The sequence below is a fragment of the Tachypleus tridentatus genome, chromosome 11 (assembly GCF_004210375.1).
Source record: "Tachypleus tridentatus isolate NWPU-2018 chromosome 11, ASM421037v1, whole genome shotgun sequence".
In the NCBI taxonomy this organism is placed as follows: domain Eukaryota; kingdom Metazoa; phylum Arthropoda; class Merostomata; order Xiphosura; family Limulidae; genus Tachypleus; species Tachypleus tridentatus.
Genome location: NC_134835.1, coordinates 42,418,621 through 42,445,716, shown reverse-complemented (window position 1 = coordinate 42,445,716; position 27,096 = coordinate 42,418,621). Strand labels below are relative to the sequence as shown.

Below are 27,096 nucleotides of genomic sequence, written 5' to 3'. Positions count from 1 at the left end.
GTCGTCCTTAATTTAGCAGTGTAAGACTAGAGGGAAAGCAGTTAGTCATCACCACCCACCGCCAACTCTTAGGCTACTCTTTTACCAACGAATAGTGAGATTGATCGTCACATTATAACGTTCCTACGGCTGAAAGGGCGAGCATGTTTGGTGCGACGGGGATTTGAACCCGCGACCCTCAGATTACGAGTCGAACGCCTTAACCCACCTGGCCATGCCGGGCCGTAATAAACGGGAATGTACAAAGGATTTACAACATGAACATTCACGAACTTTTTGTTGTTTGTTTGTAGTTAAGCGTAAAACTATACAGTGGACTATCTGGGCTTTACCTACTACAGCAGTGGTTCCCAACCTTTTTTATGCCCCACACCCCTAAAAAATTTTAATATGTTCTCGCACCCCTCACAGTAATTATTTATTCAAGAATAAAGGTGAAGGTGGCCAAAACAAATGTTATCTCGCACCCCCTGGAACGCTATCTTGCAGCCCTGGTTGGGAACCACTGTACTACAGGTATTGAAACCCGGTTTCTAATGTTGTAAGTCCGTGACGTATCGCTGTACTATTGGGGACGTTTACGAGCTGAAAGGTGCTCTAGGGTTATAACTCTTAACAGATGTACCGCAGCCTATCAGCAGGCTGTTAGATGTGCATTTATTAGTTGCTACGGGCTAGGACAAGTTACTTTCCTAAACTTACGATTCAATTGCATATGTGGGCCTTTACTATTGTGCCAAATAACTGAAGTGGGCTTTGAGTGTAATTTAATATTCTTTAAGAATATATTTTATTTCAATATTGTTATTGTCACGTAGGGAAGTCGCTGGGTGTACCTCACTGTGTCCCAGACTTATCTTATATTAACTATAATATACTGCACATTTGTTTAACTATTTTGTATAATTTCTGCTCCATAGGGCCAAATTCCATCGAAACCTTTCGGAAGCTAGCGACGCCCCTGCTGTTACATACAAGTTAAACCACAGCTGTTGTAAAGGGCAGTTCATGCCGTCTACATTATCAGTAAGTTTCTTATTTCAGTAATAATAAGAAAAGTCATTGCTTTTTCTCCACTAACGTCCGATTTAATCCTCAACCGATGAGTCCATCAAATTGAGTAATTTTAGAAGTTTGTTTGTCACAACATTAAATGAAAAGAACTGACCAAAACAACTGGATAAAATCACCCTTATTTTAGGTAAAATACATAGCTTCTAGTTATAATTAGCGAGGTTAACTTGTTTCTATGTTAACACCAATGCAATTATGACCCTGTATTTTAAGACGGCTGGTACGGGTATTAAACTGTTTATTAAAAATAAATTAGAGAACAACGTTTCGACTTTTTCAGGTCATCTTCAGGTTAGCATAGAGAGAGTTTGCAAACTCGTTTTTTGTTAACTTGAAAATGACCTAAAAAGGTAGAAACGTTGTTCTCTACTTTATTTTAATAAAAGTTTTAATACCCATACCAGGCATATCGAGACACAGTTTTACTTCAAGTGGGTATCTCGTTATTACAAATTAATTATGACCCTGCAACCAAACAGCATGGTTACGAGCAATTCGATGCATAAATAGCACCGGAAAATGTGTTTAGAGATTCAACTGGGTCAGTAACTTTTAGGGTTAAGAACTACTACAGATAATTACAGTACTCTAAGGAAAATAATTATATATTCAAATTAAGAGTTGAACTTCACCATCTCTCATACACTATGCGTCCTTTTTATTAAACAAAACGGAGGTTTATTGCAACAACTGTTACGGGTACTCTATTGTGGAAAATCAATTATTTCATTTTTGAGCAGTTATCATTACAAATAACCTATGAACTAACTACTCGTTCGTCCTTTATAAAACCTTGAATCGATTCTCGAAAACTACCGACAGTATAGATTAATCAATGCAAGGTTTCTCGATCGATTTCCAAACATGTTTGTGAATCCCCATGGGAACCTTACTAAATAAACGTGTTTCCTGCATTTTGAAAACAGCTTGAAATAAGTAGATGAACTTTTACGTTTAGTGTACCAGTAAAATAGTGTAAGTTTTTGTTATACTGTATATACATACAATAACCTTAAGACACACAGCAAGGATTACTCCCAAAATAAGAGGTCTCCTGCAGAAATAGTGAAATAGAAATTCCTGCATCAAGAGACAATCATAAACGAACAAGTTTAACTGATGCTAAAAAGTACACAAGTAGAACAAACAACAGCAACTAAACAATTCTATCTTGTCATTAAAATACAAAAACTACCCGAGCTTGTATAATAATGTACTGAGAAAGGAATGACAAATATCAAAGATCAAGGTATGCGTAAATAGTGAAAGAACAAAGAAAAAACGAGGATAATAGATTCATACTAGTACTACGTTAAACTGAATAAAAGAGCACGTGGATCGATGGTAAGATGGTTAATGACGTAAACATTCGCAAGTGTAACGTTTATGAACCTTCTCTAATGTGAAATATGGCTGTACTGAGCCAAGCAAGAAAAAGTAAATTCAAATTAGAAATGTATATTATTCAAATCTAATAAATGTTTCCTTTCTTACCGGATTACGTAAACATTTATAGATATGTTGTGAATTTTAAGTCTGTAAACAAACAACGTTAAGTCCTGACGTCAATGATATCGCGATATCATTCTGTATAATTCACACTGTTCCTTAAGTAAACATTTCCTGAAAAACAAGCTAAAAATAAAATGAATCGTACATGACGTATCTGTTTACCAGTTAAAAAAAAAAATTCCATTACACATTTATTATACTTCAAGCTAGAATGAGATGCATTAGTACCTTGAAATAACCGAATACTCAGAAGTTAGGTTCCCTGTGGTTAACATAGCACACTAAGATATCAAACTAAAGAACGAAAATCATTCTACCGAATGTATATTTTGGATATTATCATAAATAATACACCTCATGATTTCACTTAGCATTTACGAGTTCAAACGCAGCTAATGATAAATTATATGAACTTTTGGCGCTGTGTAGGATAAGTTTAGTTTGTTATCAATTTCGGAGGGTATCTGCGCTAGTCGTATATAATATTGTAGTGATAAACTCGAACGAAGGCAACTAGTCAACACCACCCACCGCCAACTATAGGGCTACATTCTTTTTATTACAAATAAATAGTGGAATTACCATCACATTATAACGTTCCTATGGCTGAAAGGGTGAGCATGTTCGAACCCGCAATCCGACAAATGCGAGTTGATCGCCCTAAACCACCAAGCTATGCCAGACCCATTCATGGTATCAATAATAAAAAAAATGCTTTGGATTTCTTTGTGTCGTATTTGAAGACAGTACAACAAGATGAGACACAAAAAATAAAAAGATGGACTTCATTTAAGGCAGTTGTTTGTTTTTAAACACAGAATGAGTTACAACAGTGGATGTCGGCACTTCACAGGAATTTAAAACGGGAATCAAAGGTTTTCCGAAATATAAATGGCGGTTTGTTGTTTACTTTTCTGAAGGGTAGGCACACAAGGACAGCCTTAAAGGATCAAATAGTCGTTTACTCTCAGAGGTTTTAAACTTGTATCTTGCAAAGGACCGGATAAGTTGACCTGAACATGGGGTTGAATGGTTTGCTTTGCTACCGACATCCTGTTCGTACATATATAATATTTCACTTCTTATAATGGTGTCAGTAAATTGATCAGATAGTATGCAGAGCGCATTTTGGCATTTGTTTTTTTTGACTGACGGAATGTTTAATTTACCATTAAAACATTAACCTTCGCCAGCAAAAACTGCATGGGAAGACTTTATGACATGCTCTGCTCTATTTCTCAAACGTCTTACCAGCCGAAAGATATTAAATTGTCTAGACTTTTGAACATATTTAAGAAAATAGGTAAAAACTTAAAAAGGTATTAAAAATGCTTAAACTCCGCAAAAAGCTGAAATCGCGATCAAGTTGGACAGTGTCACAATCGCCAATAACACTATCCAACATCAAGGATAAACTTGTAGAAAATATGTGAAAAATTATGCCGCTGCTCACGGTCGTAACGACGTCACGACAGTAAAACGTGATCTATTTTGACTTAAGGATCACAAAGTCTGCACATCTGTGAATCAATCCCAGAGAGAAGAAAACAATGTGTTAAAAACTGACTAATGTGTAGCAGAGCCAGGACAACTTCCCCCTTCCCATCTTTACGAAAACATGATGTCCAAAGAGCAAACGAAGGTTTATCCTGGCAAAGTGTATTATGATGTTCACCCTAAGCCGACTGCCAAGTGATGATAATCCGAGCCTTGAATACAGGACACAGTCCAAATATGGGACAGGCACGGCCGTGACGGCACCAGAGCAAACGGACATAGTTGCGGTTTCAGCGAGCTCGTTTCCGTAAATACCAATATGCCCAGGTGTCCAGAAAAACTGGATGGAAATAGAAGACAGAAAAAGATGATTCATTCGTTTTTGAACATCAACAAGTACAGGATGAGAAATAATGTTAAGCGATGCCATGGCCAGCAGAGAGCTAAAACAGTTAGTTTAATTAGTACAATCTGTGTACTGCTCAGCTTCTACGTTGATCCAAGATAAAAGATGTGGCATGTAACTAAGCAGTGAATGCCGAAATTGTAGAGGGAATCCTGTGAGCAACCACCGAATCACAACAAACCATAATAAGAGCCCACAAGATCTTCTGGTTTTGAATGATCCATATAAACAGAAGAATGCTTTGAAAGATGTTCAACAAAGATAAGATGGTATTTCCAATTGGAAGTATCTGCCTTCCTCAGATCACTTAAAGAAAGGTCACAAGTGGGGATGATTATTACCTGTGGCAGAATGGGTTGATCAGCGAAGACAAACATGCCATCCAATGTCAGACCCAATTCAGCCACTGGCACTTGAATACAAAGGACAGTGGGAGGAATGGCAGATCATTATTCTGAAAGAGCATAGCCTACTTAGAAAGGAAGAAGTAACTCCAGGTGGGATGCTGTGTTAAGGATTGAAACTTGGTAGCATACTGCAATGAAAATTGCAAATGGCAGAGTTGAAGAGGAGATTTGTGAGGCTCAGTGTACAAATCTGAACTGGAGATGTGTGGAAAGCCCCCATGCAGAGCCAAAGCCCAAGATGGTTAAGGGATCCAAGATTTTCAAAACAGAAGCTCTGGCAGCATCACAGACCAGATGCCTATAATCCAGTTTGAATCAAATGAGGGCACAATAGTTCTTCAGCACAGAAGATCAATCCACTTCCCAAAAGGTGGAAAATAAAACATGGAGGATGTTCAGTGCCCTTGTGCACTCGATACAAACAGCTGCTTGATGTGAGAAATAAAAGCAAGTTTATGGTCAAATAAATTATTCAGGCTATAAAATGATGCTTGCAAAGTATGTTAATCCTGACAAAACTGACTGCAATGAGCACTTTCCATATATGTAATGAAAGGATATAAAAACAAGGAACAGGAATCAATAGGCTGCTTGTCAAACCTGCTCATGTTCAGACAGGAATTTTAACTCCGTGGACATGCTATAAAATTTTATACCATGACAAGAAGTCTCACAGTATTCCCAAGAGTGCATAGAGTGGCTGAGGTCAATACATGTAAATCTGCTTGACAATAATTTGAGAAGACAATATATCAACAAAGATGCTACAACTGGATAGTTAGAAGAGCAGATGTTACAATACACTGACTGCTTATGGTTCTTGTGCATAGACTAAATCAATTTGTATTTACATAGAACAGTTCATACCTGATGATATGACAAGTTTATTCTTTAATATATCAACTATAGCAGACACAAAGCAGGTAAAAACATGTGGAACACATTGTTAAGCTTCATTCATATGTTACAGATGAACTGACTTGACCAGGAGTCTGAAAAGAAAACTGACGAAACAGAGGAGAATGAAGAAAGAGTCTTGAGTTACTCTAATGTGCCTGATTAGGGAGAGGAAGCTAAGGATCCTTATTTGGTGGTTATGTTGAACTAGATAAAGAGTTGCTGGAAATGGAAGTGATTAACAAATTCAACTGGTGGATGATTTGCTATGGTTACCATTAGGTGGAGTATCTGATGGATGAAAGAAAAACATTCTCACTTTCTAAGATATCAGGTAATGCACACTATAATGTATATCCCTACTTTCCACTTAATTATTAAAAGCTAAGATAGACTGATAGTTGGAAGATTACTAGCTGAAAGAGAGTCACAAACCACTTGCTGTCCAAGCCACCAAGATGTATTGGAATCACAGTGTATGCATGATATTGTTGTTACAGTTACAACTGATGACTGTAAAGAACTAGTGTTTCTTACTTCTTGAGCCATTAGGTAGTAATGTCTGACAGAATATAAATTAAATTTGTGACTGCTGCTCAATTATGTAGTTAAGACAGATGCTGATCTGTATGTTACTCACTTGCTTAGTTAACAAGTGATACTGAGATGCAATACACACACACACTACAGTGGAGAATTACCAATTAACTACTGATAGTTAGAATGATCATGTGATTGAGAAACTAGTAATTAAAGGTTGTTCTCACCCATTACTTTCTAAGCCACCGAATGCCGTTTTTTTCTAAATGTGAATCATCCTTCAGTGTATCAACTGAGCATAGTAGTAAGAGCTGTGGGTAAGTGCTAGATTTTTCATTAATCAGCGAGGGATCCTACATTTCTCCGAGTGTGTACTGGAGTACATTAATGAAAGCATGAATTTTTAATCTTGGTAAATAAACCTTTATTTGAAAACCTTGATTCTTGAGAATTTTGTCAGCAAGCCCTTATAAATGTAGTAGTTTGATAACCCTTAAAAACACTACCAATGCTACCTAATGTAGATTTCACATGTAATTTCAAAGCTACTGAAGTGATTCATGATTGCAGGCAAGTTGTAGAAACTACCAGAGCACTTTATGAAGTATAACAGCAGTATATGTAAAGAGACCATACCCATGTAAACAAATATACATGTGGCATTCCACATATGAAAGTCCTTCACAGATGTTATAGAAAAATTAAAGAATTAATGACAAATGATTTAATCTCAGTATTAAGAACTGATGAATATGAGATTAAGTGTGACAAATAACCTCAAGAGTATTTCTGAAAAATACAGCATACTGGTGATTTTCATCAGTGCTGAGAGAATGTTTACATTTCAACAAAGAAACATTTTACAAATGACAAGTTTTTCATTGTACATGTTGGAAAAGAATAATAATTAAAGGTGAGGTTAGTGTTGTTTAATCTGAGTCAGCTTAACTAGACAGGGCCTGAACAGTCTCGACACACATTTCTTTCTACTAGCCTGTCTACATGACAACTAGATGGTAGGCTAAGGATGAGTCTGGTTTACATGTTCCCATTGTCTAGCAGGGGCAGTAGCCAGTAGCATAATCACTAGTAACTAGGGGAATGAAAACCCAGGAAAACTAGAGGATTGATAAGTTATCAGATTTTTCAAGCAAGAATGGGTACAAGTACACATTAAGCTCACAGATGTGAATCTTGACCAGCAACTAGTTCATTGTTATAACCCAACATTATGACTGCCTTTAACTTATACACTCTGGCGAGCATCTGATCTGACCAATTAGAACTTAGTAAACCTCTACATTTGAAGATTAATTAATTTAAGGTTAAATTCCAGTCACAGTCAATTCCTCATTCCAAACTTACATCTGACATATTCCAGTTACATTTCCAATTTTAAACCCTGATCTACAATGGGTATTTTCACTGAATGATGAGGTCTCACTACTACTCCAGAATGTCCAGGATTTCTTCTACAGAGAGATGGCAAGTGCCAGGTTAACATTTACCATCAGGAAGACACATTTCTTGCCAAATAATCCAAAAGAACCCACTTAACAACAGAATGGGTCACAACAATATTATGTGATTTCAAGAATTTAACAATAAGATATGACAACCATTAGTTATTCTTAAAGGTTTTTATTCAGATGCACTTGAGATTTTTTTTTAAGAACCCCATCTTGTACATTTTGATATTAACTTCTGTTGCAATTTATATTTTCATAATATATAATTCTCAGCTTAGAATTGAACCTGAGACCTGTCTACACCCCAAGTGAGTGCTCTACAAACTAAATTGTACTTGCTACTAAGGCATTTTTCAACAACTAAAACTATTACATCTCCAAATGATGGTGCAAACTTAATGATTATATTTCCATTCTTCTGGATAACATTTCATGCTTTTTCCCCAGAAAACTTCACTGTATTACATTTCTAGTTATAACTCTATATATTAACATACATGAAAAAAAACAAAAAACTGTAATGTCAGTATGATGTTTTTATAAAGCAATAAATTTTTAACATAAAAAGTTAAGTCAGTAAAAGGTTAACAGCTAATGTATTACAAAGTAACAGAGGTTGAATGTGGACTATCTGAATATGTACAAACTGTGAATCCTATGGTTCGTGGTTAATGATTCACTGCTTAAAAAATACTGCACTTTGGGGTCACGGACGTACCATAATACTGATGGCCAAATCCAACCATTTAATAAGATGAGAGTAAGGTAAAGATTGACATTGAGTTCTAATAAACAGATGCTTCTTCTTAGCTATCATTTTAAAATTATTCACAGATAACTCTTGCATAACTTTGTACAAAATTTTGAAGCAAACAAAATCACATATCACAATTAACTTGATTGCTGTAGATATTAAGTAGTTTTAGTTTAAGAGTAAGGAAAAATACATATTTAAAAAATCTTAATTTTTTCCAATTACACATCTGAAAACACAATAAGAAATATACCAATGATGAATTTATATACTAATGTGAAAAGTAATTGTAGCAGTTGTTTTCAGTCTGAGTACTAGTACAGAGCAAATAAAACACACCAAAGGAACAAGGTACAGGTGACATTTTCCACATGGTGGTAAAACATGCTCAATTAGGTCAAATTAGTTGACCTAATTTTTGCACTGTAATTATTTATTGCAAGTTTTCTTAGCTTCCATGCATTGTAATGATTACTTCATTAAATGTTACCTTGTGGTAACCACCAAAACCATTTCATAACAAGAATGACATGCAAAAAAATCAAAATCTTTCAGTCTTCCTTCACCTTGTTTATCATTATACAGCATATAGTGATTAAATCAAACTGCAGTGTCTTGAGGATAACAAGTTAGTTGGTTGATTGTTTAGCATTCATTACTGCACAGGAACTAGGCTATCTGTGCCAAATAATCAGAAAAAAAACCTGCAAGTAAAATATAATAAAATGTAAAAGAAGTTAAAAAAAATATTCAAACATAGGTAAAAATCTAAATAAAAGTAAAAAATAAATAAAAACACAATCCAGTTGGTCAATGTCACCATGGCCAAAGCCACCATCTAGGGTAAACTGTTAAAAAACAGATGTTGAAAATGGTGCCATTGCTGATGCTTAAAATGATGGCAATTGTGATCAAAGTGCCACAAAGGCAACATACACACTGACAGATCAGTACTACATAAAAGAAGAGGATGAGTAAAAAGCTGTGACCAATGTGTAGCTTACACAAGATAAGCTCCTGATGTTGATCCAAAATGGCCAAAAATAATAGTAGATTTGATCTGGAAAACCTTGTTATGAAGTTGCTCACCCTGAGGTAACTGCTAAACTAGTGCAAAGCTGGACCTTTATTATAGGACTATAGTCCATATATGGGACAAGTACAGGGTGTCAGAAACAGAACAAATGAGCTTAGTTGCAATGTCAGCAAGCTCATTCCAGCAAATACCAACATGGTAAAAAACCCAGAAATTCTAGATAGAAATATAAAACAGTGAAAAGTGGGCCAGTCATTTCTGAATAGTGATGACAACAGGGTGAGTACTTACATTAAATAATTTCAGGCCCAATAGAGAGATAAGAGAACCAGCATAAATAGTACAGTTAGCATACTGCTCAGCTTCCAAGGCAAGATAAATAGCATACATCTTGGTAGTGAACACAAACTGTTAAGAGGGTCCTGTAAGCAACCACCAAGCCATACCAAAACATGGCAGAGCTCAAAGAGTTGCCTGATTTTGAATCATCCGTAAAAATGAAAACAGAACAATGGTTCAAAAGATGTTTGTCGAAGAGAAGATGGTACTTCCAATCTGGAGTATTTATCTTCCCCAGATAACTCAAAGGTCACAGGTGCAGGTGATGAGACAGAGAGCTGGGCTGATCATCACACTCAGCAACATTCATCCAATAACAGATCCAACTCAGCCAGCTGTGCCTAAATATAAAAAAGACAAATTAAAAACATACAAAAGGTATGATAGATCTATCCCCAACACACAAAAAATCACACCACTCCTCTAGAGGTGGAAGAGAGGAGACAGAGGATATTCAACGTCCTTGTACAAATGACACAAAGCTACCTAATAAGAGAAATTAAAATAAGGTTATTGTCAAAGATTAGCTTCAAGAATTTTGCCTCAGGATCCATCAGAAAAATAACATCAACAAGATAGGGCTCAAAATCAGGTATAAACCTTTTTGGAGGCAAAAATGAATGCAAACAGTTTCTGAGGAAGAGAAAGTATAACCATCTGCAGATGTGCATTAAATACCTTTTCCAAAACCTTACAGAAACAACTAGTCAAAGCAACTGGACAATAATTAGAAGGAGTCTTTGAATCTTTCCGAGGCTTTAAGAAAGGAACACTAGCCCTGAGCCAAGCATCTGTGAAATATTACTCTACCCGATACAGTTAAAAACAACCAGGTGAAAAGCAAGAGAGTTAGAAGAAAGATGTTGCAGCATCTCATAGTGAACATCATTGGATCTGACTGATATAGTATCAGACTGACAAAGAGCAAGCTTAAGTACCACCAGTACAAATGGGTAATTATAACCTTGTAGGTGATCAGCCCAAAGGGAAAGAGGCAATTACTCAGCCCAAGACTTGATAGCCAAGAAAGCAAAAGAAAAAATGAAGTGCTAGAAAAGTGTATTGGCAATACTTTGTATATTAGCAGTTTCCTGGACATTAGAGAGCAAGGTGGAAAGGGGTTGGGAAGCATACCTCCCATTGATCTTCTGAATCTTGTTCCAAGTAACTTTGGAACTGGTGGTGAACTTAATCCAAGACTCCTTCTGGCTTTGACACCTGACCTGTCAAGCACAGGAAAGCAATGTGGTTAGAAAAAGTGGGATACCCGTCAAAAGGTATTCCATATCCGTTTCCGAGTCTTCCGTGCCTTCTGGCAGGCAGAAGACTACATAAAAGATGTCAAGGTTTTGTGAATAGAATGAACAGCTGCTTGAATTATACAATCAATTACTGCTTCCCTGCAGTCATCAATGGACTAATGACAGAATAATTTAGTTCTGAGAGAGTGAGGATGGAGAGCCCTTTATTTTCCCAAGGGGCTTTGAATTCATGAGAGGTTCACTGTGTTTTGATGTAAATGTTTCCACCAAGACGTCCTAAAAATGTAGCTTTTTAACTGGCTTTTGAGAACAAACAAGCCCTTCTAATTCTTTCTGAATATAAAAGGGAAATGTTTGCTCTAAAAGTTTGTCTAATCATGAATGCATGCAAAACAAATGAGGTACAGGTACATAATGGGTGGAGACTGATGTTCAGTCTTCCAAACCTGGTTACTTTCCTAATCAATTTTTTTTTCTGGCAGGGGGACACCAGGTGCAGGATCCATACAAAATAATGAAACATCAATATTCATTGATCCTACCCACCATGGAAAGGTGGATGCACTACAATGCTAAAGCAAAATACTTCAGAAATGCCAGGGTTCTGTAAGCATTTAACACAAACTTCAGTATCATAAACAATGTGTTTAACACATTTTGAGAATATAAAACAATAGTACTCAGTTTACTGTAGTTCAATAGGACTCGCCTAATGACTCTGAGTAAGCCATTCAATAAGGCTACCCATCTACAGGAATTCAAAGCTAGAGTAATGTGTTAAAATGGCACAAATAAATGAACCCATGAATGATACCCCTAAACCACCAGAATCCTCTTCTCCCTTTCACAGGATGTCATACACAGCAAAAATGGATGGACATTCAGATCCTAGAGGAGGTAAACTGAAGATACAGAAACTTTCCTGGGAGGTCTCCTCACCATGTACAGGAATTCATCTCAAGGTGGAACATAACATACACATGCTAGACATTATATCATCTTCCAGTAAATTTTAAAAATCCTGCAACTTTCATGATAAACAGTTCACTTAAATTTACCTTGTTAGTGGTTACAATATATTATTCTGTGTAAGCACTATGATATACTTCACGAAATACATTTGATACCAGAAACTACACAAAAGTAACCTTACAAACTCCACTCAGCATATTAAAAAATGGGTGCAAGAAAGTGTAAGCTACAGATAGAACCATGAAATGATAACGTTAAAAACAATTCAAAGTTTAACTACATAAAATCTTATTACACAATAAGTTAAAGTGGCTCTTTCTACAAAGCTAAATTATTCACAGCAGGCTAGATGTATGGCTAAAAAAAAGTCATTTTGACTACAGATTTCCAGAATATAAAATTTACAAACATACGTATAACACTGTACATACATGTACATGAACAGAAATTTAAGACAAAACCATGTTGGAAGCTTCAAGTTCTAGAAAGCTCATCACTCCTTCAATTTAAAAATCATAATCTTGGTTCTTGAGCTTGATGACACTAACAGAAAAAAAAAAAAATTTATACAAATGAATAAAAAAAAAGGGGAGGGACTTATGACTGACCTTTCCTTTACTAGACTGCATCTATTTTTTTTTTAATGTGTATACATAAAGTCATGTAACAAAAAACAACTAAATAGTATACACAATACACAACTCTACCTCTTAGTAATCAGAAAGTTCATTGTACAGTGTTTATTGGAAATAGCATCACTCACTTTGTTAGTTTGTTAATATAAATAGTGGACATATTTTATGTGTACATATACAGAAGATCTTTATATGGCAGTCTCTCAAGCAGCAACTGTGGGCAAACTAGACCTTCTCAGTAACATAGAATATTTGTTATAATAATGATTACATATTGGGATTGTATTTTTCATTTCTTGTTTACTTGATTAAACAGAACTAGATGGATAGATTATTTTAAAGTTCCACAGCTTGACACATCTGTTACAAATGTGATTTTTGCACTTTGAACCAGTAAAAAAGTATGAAATGAAATCACAACAACAAAACATGCTGGATCTAAATGAATTACATGGCACTGTTATGACAAATATGAATTTTCAAGATTTACTATATTTCATATATATTTAAAGTGGGTATTAAAATAATAAATCATGAAAATCAGTCATCTTCACTAATCAGACTCTTAAACCTTTGTTAAAAACAAACTGTATTACTTTACAGTCATAGATCTTTTCAGATATAAAATGTGTATAACAATATTTTCCCAAAACTTTTGCACTCCAGTGAGTGAGTACAATCTCAGAGAACTACTTATTATCTAAAGTATAGAAAATAGTAACACTAGGTTGAAAATTTGGATTGTTTTGATTTGATTGAATACTTCTACAATACATTCATACAATACAGTGTTATATAATGTCCTGCAAAGAAATAGTAATATGTTTTCAATGCTTCTTCCACTTTTGTCTCAAGTGTGCAGTAATGTTTATTTGGTAATGTAAATTTGTTATTAATTTAATAAATTTGTAAAATTTCAAACTTGATATATCTTCTCCTTGATACGTAGCATAGATGACATAATTTTAACTGTCTTAAGAGGGTGCCACTAGCCATGTCACACGGACTTATTTACACATGTAACAAAAATTTTGGTATTAAATGTGTGCTGCAAATTGAAACAGTTAGGGAAACACTGGTCTAGATGTAAAAATTTAACACTGCTTAAAAAAATAGCATTAAGTTTAAAATTTCCAACATGAACAAATGAATTAAAATTGTTGGGGTAAACATAAGGTATTATTATTATTAAAATTAGACATTTTGTAACAAGAAGTAAAACACTAATGTCTTATAAATCATTATAAGAATAGACATTATCACTAGCACATTAGAATAATGTATTTATAAAGTGTACTAGATTACAGTCAGTCGAAAATCTACCAAGGTGATGGCCAGATAGAAGTTATATCAATGGTGTCTGTAATTTTGTCATGAAATAAATTGTTTTAAATTTATCTTAACCTATTAAAAAATACCAGTAAAAACTGTACCACTAATACATTGTACAACAACAATGTCTAACCATGGTTTGATATCCTTAGAATAATGTGTCATATTATTATTGTGTAATATTTTGTACTAGCATCAAACTGTACTTGTTGCTCTATACAGTAATAATAAGGCTGGTTATTTGAGATTTGTTATAGAAACTACAATTACTTTCAAACAGAAATTTATCTCTGTACACAGTAAGTTTTCTTTAAAAGTCTTATATCATGCTAAACCTCTACCCTTACAACTTGCATTTATCTTTAGGTGACAGCATATCTGATGAAAGATGAAAACACTCATGCATCTGACAGCTCTTACCACGTGTGTGCACATGCTCAGAGCAGGACTAGCCTATTCTCACTTCCTTAAGTTGTCATCTCATTTGAGACCAAAACTACAGGAAAATTTGGACCTAGAGATAAGTGCCTACTTGAAATTAAATTTACTAGTAAAAACAAATAAAAAATGTTAATTTCAAATATGGTCATATTAATTTAGATATCTATATAAAAACATTTAGAACATTTGAAGTAAAAGAATGGGATGGATTTCAATTATTGATACACATTATCAAGGGCATATATGTAGTTATTAGTAAAACTGTAGAAATACTTTTTGGCTAGTTTAAGATATAAAGTTCCAATATTTTTGTACAGGAATTTTGTGGATAAAGTATAGCAATAAACTCAAATGATGAGTGAAAAATTAGATTAGAATTGCTCTTACATTTAAGTGTGCTTACATATAAAAAAGTTCAAATTAATTTGTTTAAAAATTATAGAGTACAACTTGAAGAGTTAATGTTTTTCCAGCTTGCAAATCCCTATTTAATAATATGGCTAAAAAAAGAAAAAAAAAGAAAGTGCTATTGAATGTTTGGCATAACTAAAAGAAAATATCTGATAAAGAAACTACGGAATTTGTAATATGGTCAGTATCTATATAACTACACATTATGTTACAGTGATACATTATATGAACAGGGATATGGGAAGGTGGGTCTCTAAGCTGGGAGAAGGGGTAAGGGTGGGAGGTGTTGGCAGATGAACAGTTAGTTCATTTATTCCAAGTGCAAGTTAAGTGTTCTTGTCTAACTGTTCAAACTGGCAGAGAATTTTTACATTACATTGTCACACTTGAGTCCATTCCACTTAGAACGGTATTTTTTTTTTAATCATTGTCATGGTTACAATGCACACCTCCCCAACAACTTTTCACATTGGTGATTAAAATGTTCACATGTTAACTGAAGAAAATGATATGCACTTTTTTTTTTTTTTGTAATTATCTGTATCGGTGTTTCATCGTTCAAAGTTCCAGCTAAGTCAGAAAAGATCTTTTTCCCATTTTCTGACTACTTTATGTTGAAGAAAATAAGTAACAAAATTTGAAGAAGATATTAAGTCTAACACTCTTTTCAAACCTGTTTTTTTGTTGTTGTTTTTCACAGACATTACTTAAACAGTAACTTTATTTAAACATCCAAAAGGTATAGCTGGGTATCTAATTTTAATATATATATATATATATATATTTTTTTTTAAAGCTAGATTCTTCATATATTAAGATCAAAAAATAAATCTGTTTCCCTTATTTAAATGTGAAAGTACTCCACAGAGAAGAAAAAAATTAGAAAAAAGAATACATAAAGAAAGGTACAAGTTTTGCTTTCTCATTCACAATTGCCTCACTATTTCCCACAAAATAGTAATCATAAAAACTATGGCTTACAGAATGCTTAGACTCCCATTAGATAAAAAGAGAATTCAAAGAGATGCATGATATTTGAAATCATTAGTTGTCAAAATAATTTTTATATCATAGGAATAGAAATTAAATTATATTCACTGGAGGGCAAAAAAATCATGAAGACTACATTCCCTCATGTAAAGTTGAATTTACTCACAAATTTCTTTTTTATTTAATCCATGCAATATGTTCACCTTCATTGGTCATAACTAAAGAAATGTAGATGGGCCATACATTCTTGACTGAGAAAGCAAACTAAAAAAGATGAAATTCCTCAAGCAAAGTTACATTTTGTAGAAATACAGGAATGTTTTATTTTGATCACTATGTCACTTATAACAGACAAATTATTTTTAAAATTTAAGTAAACTTAATTATAAACCCAACTGACCGATACTAATTATGAACACTTCACTAGCATTACTCATTGTTCTACTCTTTCCATAAAAGTAGCAAATGTATTAGTTAATGGAAAATGATTTACAGGTGACTTTTGAAAAATGTAATGAAATGAAGTACATTTCTTTAAGAATAATACTAGCCTGAAAAAAATAAAAATTTATAAAGTAACTGTTCATATATAAAATCACATGCTGAACAAACTAAAAACATTCTTTAGCTGTAAGAAAAATTTAATGATAAAAATAACCACTTAAAAGGGAAGATACCAAGTCAGCTGTAGTTCAACATATTACTAAAACCGATCACTCTATTCTAGGAGATCGTGCAAAAATAACAGCAGAAATTGTGTTTTATTAAAGAAATAATAAAAATAGCATTGAGATAGTTAGAATAAAGGTAACTTATTAAATATTGACATAGGATTCAATAATGCTATTACTTTGTTTTTATTCCTATAAACAAGATGACATGTCTTAATTAAGTTAATGATGAAATAGGTTACATGAATTAATAGATACAATACTTTGAGTGGAAATAAATATCTTAATGATGACAACTGATACAATGTTGATTTTTTTTGTCCAGTTTGATTTTAAGCAAATTTATAGGTGTTCAGTAATGTTTAATATTTTGTTTTCTCTTATGAATGCTGCAGTTGCTTGACTCACTCCAAGAACAAAAAAGATAAGAAAACTTGTTTGGTAATTGTTCCAAATGGTTGGTAAAGTTAACTCAAGTAAAATATATATTAATAAATAAATAATTAGTGTTAAAATGAAAATAATAATCCTTTGCTTTATATTTATTCGTAAATGACTGAAATAGAACTGATAAAAATGACACTTCACCAAGTTAATCTAATTCAAACTACAAAAGATACTGTCCATGAAATTTCATAATACAAACAGCACCTCAACCATTACTGTCTGTTGTATCCAAGCTGGTCTCATAAGCTATGTTACTGGATGAAACACCTCAATGACACTGGACATAGTAGATACAGTGGAGCTGATGTACCGTTACATATTCATCACTTAAGTTTTTAAAATACGTATGAATTCATATGTATTTAAAATTCAGAAAAAAAAGTTTCCTATGAAATGTTTTAGTTAATTTGTATCATTTACAATCTCAAGTTGAACTACCCAATCACATAATATACTAATGTACTCCCAACACTTATCAAAGTAAGCAGTCATGTATCATAAGAAACCTATATCTATTCCAAATCTATTTCACAGAAATGAAAATATAACAAAGTATATTGATACATTACTGTAAACAGACAATTTCTACATTATTTTGACGATCAAACTTAACTGTAACTTATATGTTACTAAATAACAAAAATGTAAACAAGGGAAATTATTGGGTACTTTGCTATAAACAAACAAAAAAGAATCAATTTAAAACGTCACATAAAATGATACATTTTCTGAGTTTTCATGTGTTAAAATTAAAATATTTTAGAATATCAGATGCATCTTTCACATTCAAATTAGTAATTAACTATGATTATGATATATACATTAATTTGTGTAATATGGTCTAAAATAGTGCAAAATAGCATTAATATATAGATCTGTCCATTTAGCTGGATTACTTATAAGCATTGATTACACTGATTAATATCCCAAATAATCAACTAATCAAAATTAGCTCTTCCAGTTATACAAACTATCCAGTAATTAAAATACTGCTATTGCAATTTTTCATTATTATTTCAATTAATTCAGATTTGTGCATTTTAATAAATTAGTGTCACAACTCACAAAAGTAATCACCTGATCAAAATTAGGGTTTCCAATTATTATTTCCAAATATTCCAACTGTCCAAGTAATCAAAATATTGCTGCACGTACGTTGTGAATTACAAAACTACACAGTGAGCTATCTACAGTCATGTGAAAAAGTTAGGACACCCTATGAAAGCCTGTGTATTTTTGTAACATTTTCAGATATATAGATATTAAATCTCAATTTTAACAATACTGAGAGATTATATTAATATAACCAAACAATTAAAACTGAAGAAAAGACTTTTCAAGATCTTCTGTAAATGTAATTCTACAAAAATGCATATTCTAACTAAAGAAAAAGTTTGGACACTCCCACATTTATTCCCACTTAACATGGCTCAACTCACACACAGGTGAGTCACACCAGGTGCACATGATTAGAAGATCGTTACTCAGCATTTTGAATGAGACTTGCCCTATTTAAACCTCAGACATTTAGTTTGGTGTGTTCCTGACTGTTGAAGTGAGAGTGAGCACCATGGTGAGAGCAAAAGAGCTGTCTGAAGCCTTCAGAAAGAAAATTGTAGCAGCTCATGAGTCTGGTAAGGGATTTAAAAAGATCCCAAAAAATTTTGAAATCAGCCATTCCACTGTCCAGAAAATAGTCAACAAGTGGAGGGCTTTCAAAACAACTGCCAACATGCCCAGGTCTGGTCGTCCAAGCAAGTTCACCCAGAGAGCAGACCACAAGATACTAAAAAAGGTCTCCAAACACTAACATGTAATCACGGGATCTACAGCAGGCTTTGGTTACTGTTGATGTGAAAGTGCATGTCTCTACAATCAGAAAGAGACTGCACAAGTTTAACTTGTATGGGAGGTTTGCAAGGAGGAAACCTTTGCTCTCTAAGAGAAACATCAAAGCCAGACTGAAGTTTGCCAGAGAGAATGTAGACAAAGACCAGGACTTCTGGAATAATGTTCTTTGGACAGATGAGTCCAAAACTGAATTATTTGGACACCAGAACAGAGGACATGCTTGGCGTAAACCAAACGCAGGATTCCAGGAAAAGAACCTCATACCAAGTGTGAAGCATGGAGGCAGAAGTGTCATGGTTTGGGTCTGCTTTGCTACAGCAGGACCTGAACAGCTCACAATCATAGAATCCACCATGAATTCTACCGTGTATCAGAGGGTGTTTAAAGATCATGTGAGACCATCTGTAAGAAAATTGAAGCTGAAGTAGAACCGGACCCTGCAACACGACAATGATTCAAAACATACCAGTAAATCCACCAAGGACTGGCTGAAAACTAAGAAATGGAGAGTCCTGGAATGGCTGAGTCAAAGCCCAGATCTTAATCCCATTGTGATGCTGTGGGGTGACTTGAAATGGGCTGTACATGCAAGAAACCCCTCAAACATCTTACAGCTGAAAGAATTCTACATCGAGGAGTGGGGCAAACTTACTTCAGACCAATGTCAGAGACTGGTAGATGGCCACAAGAAGCAACTCACTGCAGTTATTTCAGCCAAAGGGAGTAACACTAGCTATTAGAGAGAGTAAGGTGTCCTAACTTTTCCCTCAGTTAGAATATGCATTTTTGTAGAATTACATTTACAGAAGATCTTGAAAAGTCTTTTCTTCAATTTTGATTGTTTGGTTATATTCCTGTAATCTCTCAGTATTATTAAAATTGAGATTAAATATCTATATATCCAAAAATGTTACAAAAACACACAGGGGTTTATAGGGTGTCCTAACTTTTCACATGACTGTATGCTCTGTCAATAAGGAGACTAATTTAACTTGTATTTTATAGACATCTCATTCACTAACATGATAATTAGATTATTTACAGTAGCTTCAACTAATTCTATAAAGAAACTATTAACACAGAGTTAAATTACACAAGACTATTCATAAACACCAGACAGGCTGAGTGGCAAATACAGTCAAGCACTGCAGCATGTTACTTAGATGGTACTGCTTACATAAACTGTACTAATTAAAACTTGATTATCTAATTCTCGACAGTTACGTGTTTTTATACCATAGCTAATAATATGTTAGTATCATATGTTTACAATAATTAACAAAACTGCATCACAAACCAATCAACAATAAGCACTTTGTACAAACGAAATCATGCGACTGTCGAATTACATTATACAAAGTAGTTTAAGCTCATCCAAGACATTTGCACAAAATGTAAGAAACTTGAAAGTTATTATTAATAAAAGTTATGGTCTACAATGTGTAACACAATATTATACAGTTTTGAACAATTTTGTGTCAACAAATGCCTCCATCTGAAGGAACAAATAATTCTCACTTGATTCCTTAAAAGTGTGGTAATGTTTTGACCATCTCATACCAGAATAATTGATTAGTTGAATGAACTGGATCTTTGATTATCAAGTTTCATTAATCATCCAGCTCTGTTAATACTTATACATGTTGTAAACTTAACAAATATAGGACAACTGGCAACAACATGGCTACACAAAAACATGAACACAAAGTTAACACTAAAAACTGAGAATAAACAGGTCACACAACTTTATTCAATGTTACTATACACAAAAATCTTCAGAAAAAATTTCTCAAACATGTAAAAATATTAGCTTTTTACAAAGGTATTCACTGTTCAGACTGTCATTAAATTTTTAAACTAATGGTATAACTGTTTAAGAGCTTTGCAGCATTACTCCCCATTTTTATATATATATAGACACATGCAAAAGCTACTGAAAAATACTATCAAAGCATTAATATTATAAATTGTATCTAAATATGAAAACAATAAGAAAAAGCTAGAACGGGATGAAGAAACAAAATTATAATAAAGACAAAAAGAGGTATATGCCTGCAACAAAATACGGTTATACAGAGTGTTCAGAAAGTCACTGAGCAGTTTTGTAATCATATTTTATTCAGTCTATTTCAAGCCAACAACTGATAGCAGTGTTTAAAAACAAAATAAGAAGGATCCAGGCCTATATTGGATGCCAACAGGGGTCACTTTCAACATTGTTTATAATTGTCATTCATATTTACCTCCTGTACTCTATATTGAAGCATTCCTGTTAATAAATATATGTGCACAGTGAGTTTCCAAACACCCTGTACAATAATATAAACAAACTATTATGCTATACACTAAAAATAATTATATTATATACTGCAAACGAGAATTCTGAGTAACCCTAGACTGCTTCCTCAATAACAATGAATTTGACCTAGAGAACAATAATAACAATTTATTAAAACAGCATCAAAAAGCACAGTTGTGATTGCATATATACTATTCATATATTTATGTAAATAAATATGTAAGCATCAGCATCGATAAATAATATCTTTTACACTGGGTAACTGTGTGGAAGATCTTTTTACTGCAGTCAGTCATTCACCCTAAACACCTATACTGATTTTATTTCATGTCATCTGTGACAAATGTTTAAAACTATTTAAATCAGTCAATGTATCTTTATAATTCTCACAAAAAATCATCTTATTTCTGCAATTTTTATACACCCATTTTTAAGATTTAATTAATAAAAACATTATAAAAATATTTTTTTGTCAAAATTAAATTTTCTACTTTTGAAATTTCTTTATTTGTTCTTGACAGGAATTACATCACTAAAGATGAAATCATCCAACAATTTACAATGAGGTGAAAATAATTTGTAGGAAAATTTGTTAGGTTTAGTCATTTGACAATACTTTATTAAGAATCAAGAATGGTTTAGATTTCTTGAGAGTTTAAATCTATTTAACACTATTCACATACATTCATAGTTCTGAACTATTTCTTAAATTCAATAGTGTATAAAAGCAGAAGTGACACACACACACACAAGTATGAAGATAATAAAATTTTAAAATGAAACATTAATTTGATTCAATTATACAAAATATAATTTCTATCTCTTTTTAGTCTTCTTTAAACTACAATACGGAAATAAGATCATTACCATTGTAGCTCTCCTATTGGAGAACTTGTGGACCCCCATGGGTCCAAGGACCACAAATTGAGAACCATAGCAATACATTTTGCTCAAACATAACAAACTACAATGATAAATGAGTTGAAAAACACTTACTGTATTAAAATGGCCATTTTGATGAGAATAACTTGGTACTGTAGCTTCTTGGAAAAATATACTCAATGCAGTCTGAAAAACATAAATACAAAATGTTTACTCCAAAAACTTGTTATGAAAAGAAAACAACCGAGTTTTAAAGTATATCATAGAGAAGGTTAGATGCCTTATAAAAAATCACTATATGTGATAACACAGTGGCATGTTACTGCAAATCAGTAAACATGGTTTAGCACAGTAGACTCAAGAAGATTTATGGGTGCAAGATATATCAATTCTTTCAGAAAAACGATATTTACAGAGCAAGATTAAATGATGTGGAGCTAAAAAGACAGCATTTTGAGAAAGTAGCAAAAGAAAAATTCATAAGTAACTATTTAAGACACCAACAGGCCTCTGAAACCACACTCCACATATTTCTTGGTACCATCAAAGAGATACTACCTATGAAATAATTCTAAAAGAAGCATAGGTCTTCAGAATATCACTCTTGTTACAGGATGTAATGAATCCTCAATATATGATCTAAGAACTACCAGGTGAAAAGTGACTTCATTATAAACACACTTTATAAGCCTTAGCACACATTCATTACAAAATCATTTTTGTTTAAATAACAAAAAAAAAGAGGAAAATAACAGTAAAAATGATTCCTTAATATTTTACTAAACATAATACAGAATGAAATTTTAAAAGTATATACTATTTTGCATAGTGATTTATTTTTAAATCTGAAAATATTAATAGTTTTTAAACAAAAACTATTTCTAAATAATTTTATTTTAATACATGCATGTCCTTTAAGTTTGAGCTTCTCTATTACCAGTCTATACCCTTTCAGCTAATCAACTGATCCAAATTTCTCAAATTAAAATATTATCTACTTTTTAAAAAATGTGTTATGTGTTTTGATATAACTTAAATAAATAAATTATACTATGACTTTGTCCAGATTGTCTTTTGAGCTGACAGAAAATGTTCAGATTATCTTGTGTACTGGTAGAGTGAAGAAAACCTTTCTACTTCAAACCTGAATAAAGCAATATAAGCTGTCTCTTATCTGTGTATATTTGGTTAGCTAACTTTTGAATGCCTCTGAAAATGTATACTTTTCTAAAACACACCTACTTACTGCAAGCAAACATCACAGTTAGGTGAATGATGATTTACTGAAACAAATGCAACTTATCATAACACGAACAATATACATAACTAAAGATGTGTATACAGACTTTTGGGACTGTATTCAGATCTAATTTTCCAAATACACTAAATGTTGGACCTTTTGTTTTGTGAATTACATTTAAAAGCGTTAATATTAAATGAATTGTATACAACACAACCTTGGAAAATATGGTTTTGGTGACTAACCAATAAAAAGTGAATTACAAAGTTGGACCTTTATAAAACTGGTAGAAACCAAATATTTGTTACATAGTTATTAACATTAATTACGTGTATGAAACTAAAGATACCCAAGATATTTGTTTTGATTTCTTGAAAACATTAATTTATGTTAATAACTTGAATGTTTTTAAGGATTTAACATTTCTAAATTTGCTGTTGATAATAAAATGCTAAAGAAGTTTCTCTGAAGAACGTTTCTATAATTTAAAAAGGATTCAATATGATTTTAGTAATTGTGTGTCAGAATATTAAAAAAAATTAGCTGTTGTATTAGAAAATATAATTGTGGACGTCAAGCAAGGAAATTTGTAAAGAATTTAACTGTTGTGTTAAAAAACACAATGTTGTAAGAAGGTGGGAGTGGAAGGATTTAAGTAATTGTTGATTAGAGTTCATTATGGTCAAAGAGAAGTAAAATAATTTGTGAAGTTTTCACGTATTTATAAAAAAAATTTATTTATAAGTAAAGATGTTATCTTCACTGTTTAAATGTACGTGGCTGCAGTCAGAATAAAAACTTTCCACACGTGGCTCTCTCACTACTGATAAAATGATCGTATGAGTTTGTGCAATTTTTCATTTTCATTTCTACATTTTCATTCATGTAGAATGAATACAGAAACAGTACAGTGAAAAGTGATTGAATATGTTGTCACCAGAGGTATTAATAATTTCTACCCTAGTGCCAACCACATTTTTCATTAGTCCATAACTAAAAGTTGGTTGTGAAACATTGAAGAAGCACGTGGCAGTGAAAGTGTTCAGAAATTTGTGTCCAGAACTGAGGTCCCTTGATTTGGATTTGTTTTATATAAAACACAGAATTGAGGATTTAATAATGCAGCTAAAAATTATCATACTTATATAATTTTCCTATTGATGGTCATTTATGCTATGGAATAATAATAAAAAAAAAAAAAAAAAGATTTGTAAATGTATATTTGACCATTAATAATAAGTAGTAAGCATTAAAAGTCCAGGTATAGAATTATTTTTTGACAAAATTTTTCTGTTAGGATTACATGCTTATGGGATGGTTTGCCTGATAATGTAGTGTTCTACTAAAATTTTCCTACGTTTCTAATTCTCAAATTATTCACTTGTTTTTATACTATTCACAGATTTTAGAATACTGAGTAATTTTATGTTTTTGGCTGTGATGACACATGATGTAGAGGAAAATGAATAAAAGATTTGAAATTACTAATTTTCTATATAAAATATGAAGAAAATTCCAGCAGTAAGCAAAAGGATTAATTTTAATGTTGACAATGCTGTTTTTATGTCCGATTATGTCACTAGAGGAATCTTGTAATCAATAAAAGGCACACATTCAGAAGCAATTTTTATACACACACAAGTTAGAAAAATACATTTAAAATTAATGACAACCATAAATTTAGCTAAATCAGCAACATCTCTTATATATGTATCCTTTATCATCGCACCATTTATTCATAAATTATCTTACAAGAGTCTGTTATCATCATTTGACTATTTATCATTTTCTACTATAAGACTTGTTAAACGAAACTCACTTGAAACAGTTAATTTGAAAGAGCTTTGAAATATATTAAAAAATAATATCGTGCAAGTTTTGAATTTTGTAATACTTTACTACACAACTTCTCCAATTTAGATGAAAAAAAAAAAAAAAAGATTATTTCACATATTAACACAAGTAGGCAATTACATTAACTAATGAATCATCTGTAGTAACCAAACAGTTCAACTTAACAGAGAATACGTAAATTAGTTATATACACTTTTAAATAGAAACTTAAAATTACATATATATACATATACACACACACACACACACATTATGAAGTAATCCAGTTGTATTTCTACCAATGCTTTAATTAATTATCTTTTTAGTCATTAAGTATAATAAATACAAGATAAATATTTCTCGTTAATCCTTTATTTGGTGATAAAGTGATACAGTTGGACATAAAATTTATGAAATGTTAAAGAACTTCAAATTCTGTTACTGATAGATTTGAAAGTAAAAGTCTAGTGTTGCATAGTTTCCTTACTTTTGTACGTTTTATTTACGGATCACCTTTTACCACTGTCACAGCAGTAATGTACATGAAAGTCGTGATTAACCTACAGACCGGTTATTATAACACGCTGCCATGTTTGTTGGTCTTAGTTAAACATTAGTAGAAGAGGTCAATGAATGAACCACAACTATTAGTATCAGCAAGATCTGAAGATACGAGTTTCGGTATAACTTACCTCAAATTGCCAATGTGCTGCTTGTAATAACTGTTTGGCTTGGTCTCTTGCACACCCAGCAGCCAAAACAAACTGATTTATCATAACTTGTTCCCTTAACGACTCCATAACAGCTGAAATATTACAAAATACTACAAACACTTACTCCGTCCGAAACCATTTAAAACAAACGTGGTGTATACACTCCACACAACAGACCACAGCTTGCCTTGCTGGATGACGTTATGTCCTTGAGTGCTATTGGTGGATTTGTGAAATTATATACGTTTCACGAGCATGCTCTCTGTTGTTTACAAACAAAGTAAACATACATCCTATCATAACACAGCAGAGGTACTATAATTACTTACAAGTACTTAACAGTCGCGTATTAAAACTGTACTAGGTGTTACACGATTTACAAAGTTAATAGTTATTTCAAAAAATTAGGTTTAATCTTATGACAAGACATATTTTGTATTTTTAATAACATAAATAACTTAAAATAATTAAGCAATAGAATTAAATTGTAAAATTAAACTGAATAAAACCGATAAATTACAAAATAATTATACATATTGGTAAATCGTTAGCCCGCGGGAATTGATTATTAACATATTGGGGTGTGTGATTCGATGAAACAGTGTAATGCCGCTGAATACGCTGTGTGAGTTATAAAAGTGACACTTGGTCCCATTAGACAAATCAAAGATCTGAACAAAGCCCTTCAGTTACTGGCGTCATTCTCTCTCGTCAGTTGTCATTCGCGTTGTAAATTCTAATTTAATAAATTATTACATAACACTTCTGATATATTTTTGGTCAGATTACTACAAATGATGAAAGGCCATATTTACAGTTTTCATAAATATAGAAATATATGAAAACAATAGCTAGAACATAACAAAAAAATCCAAAAGTGTATTTTCTTATAGCAAAGCCACATCGAGCTATCTGCTGAGCCCACTGAGGGGAATCAAACCCCTGATTTTAGCGTTGTAAATCCGTAGACATCCAACTGTACTATATGGGGGCCGGTTTTGAACTAACAAATGTATATAAAAAAACGTCAATATGGGGATGCATACATTTCCAGGTTTCTTGATCAATCAACACAACTTGACACAGTGATACAGGATGACACCCATGAGGAAGATCATGAGGGAATGCACCTTCCTACCCTATGTCCTCTGGTGGGACAGTGGTAAATCTTGGGATTTACAGTAAT

General features: G+C 32.8%; 1 protein-coding gene across 1 annotated transcript in view; it reads right to left on the bottom strand.

Moving 5' to 3' along the window:
- The window catches only part of LOC143232036 (UBA-like domain-containing protein 2-A), a 45,231-nt gene extending 19,105 nt beyond the window's left edge, over positions 1-26,126 (bottom strand). Inside the window, exons 1-2 of the mRNA XM_076467035.1 lie at positions 25,890-26,126; positions 22,239-22,310 (exon numbers count right to left, since the gene is read on the bottom strand). Coding sequence (XP_076323150.1) covers positions 22,239-22,310; positions 25,890-25,997 — 180 coding nt within the window. The 5' untranslated portion in view covers positions 25,998-26,126. The remainder of the gene's footprint in view (positions 1-22,238; positions 22,311-25,889) is intronic.
- Between the last annotated feature and the right edge of the window lie 970 nt (positions 26,127-27,096).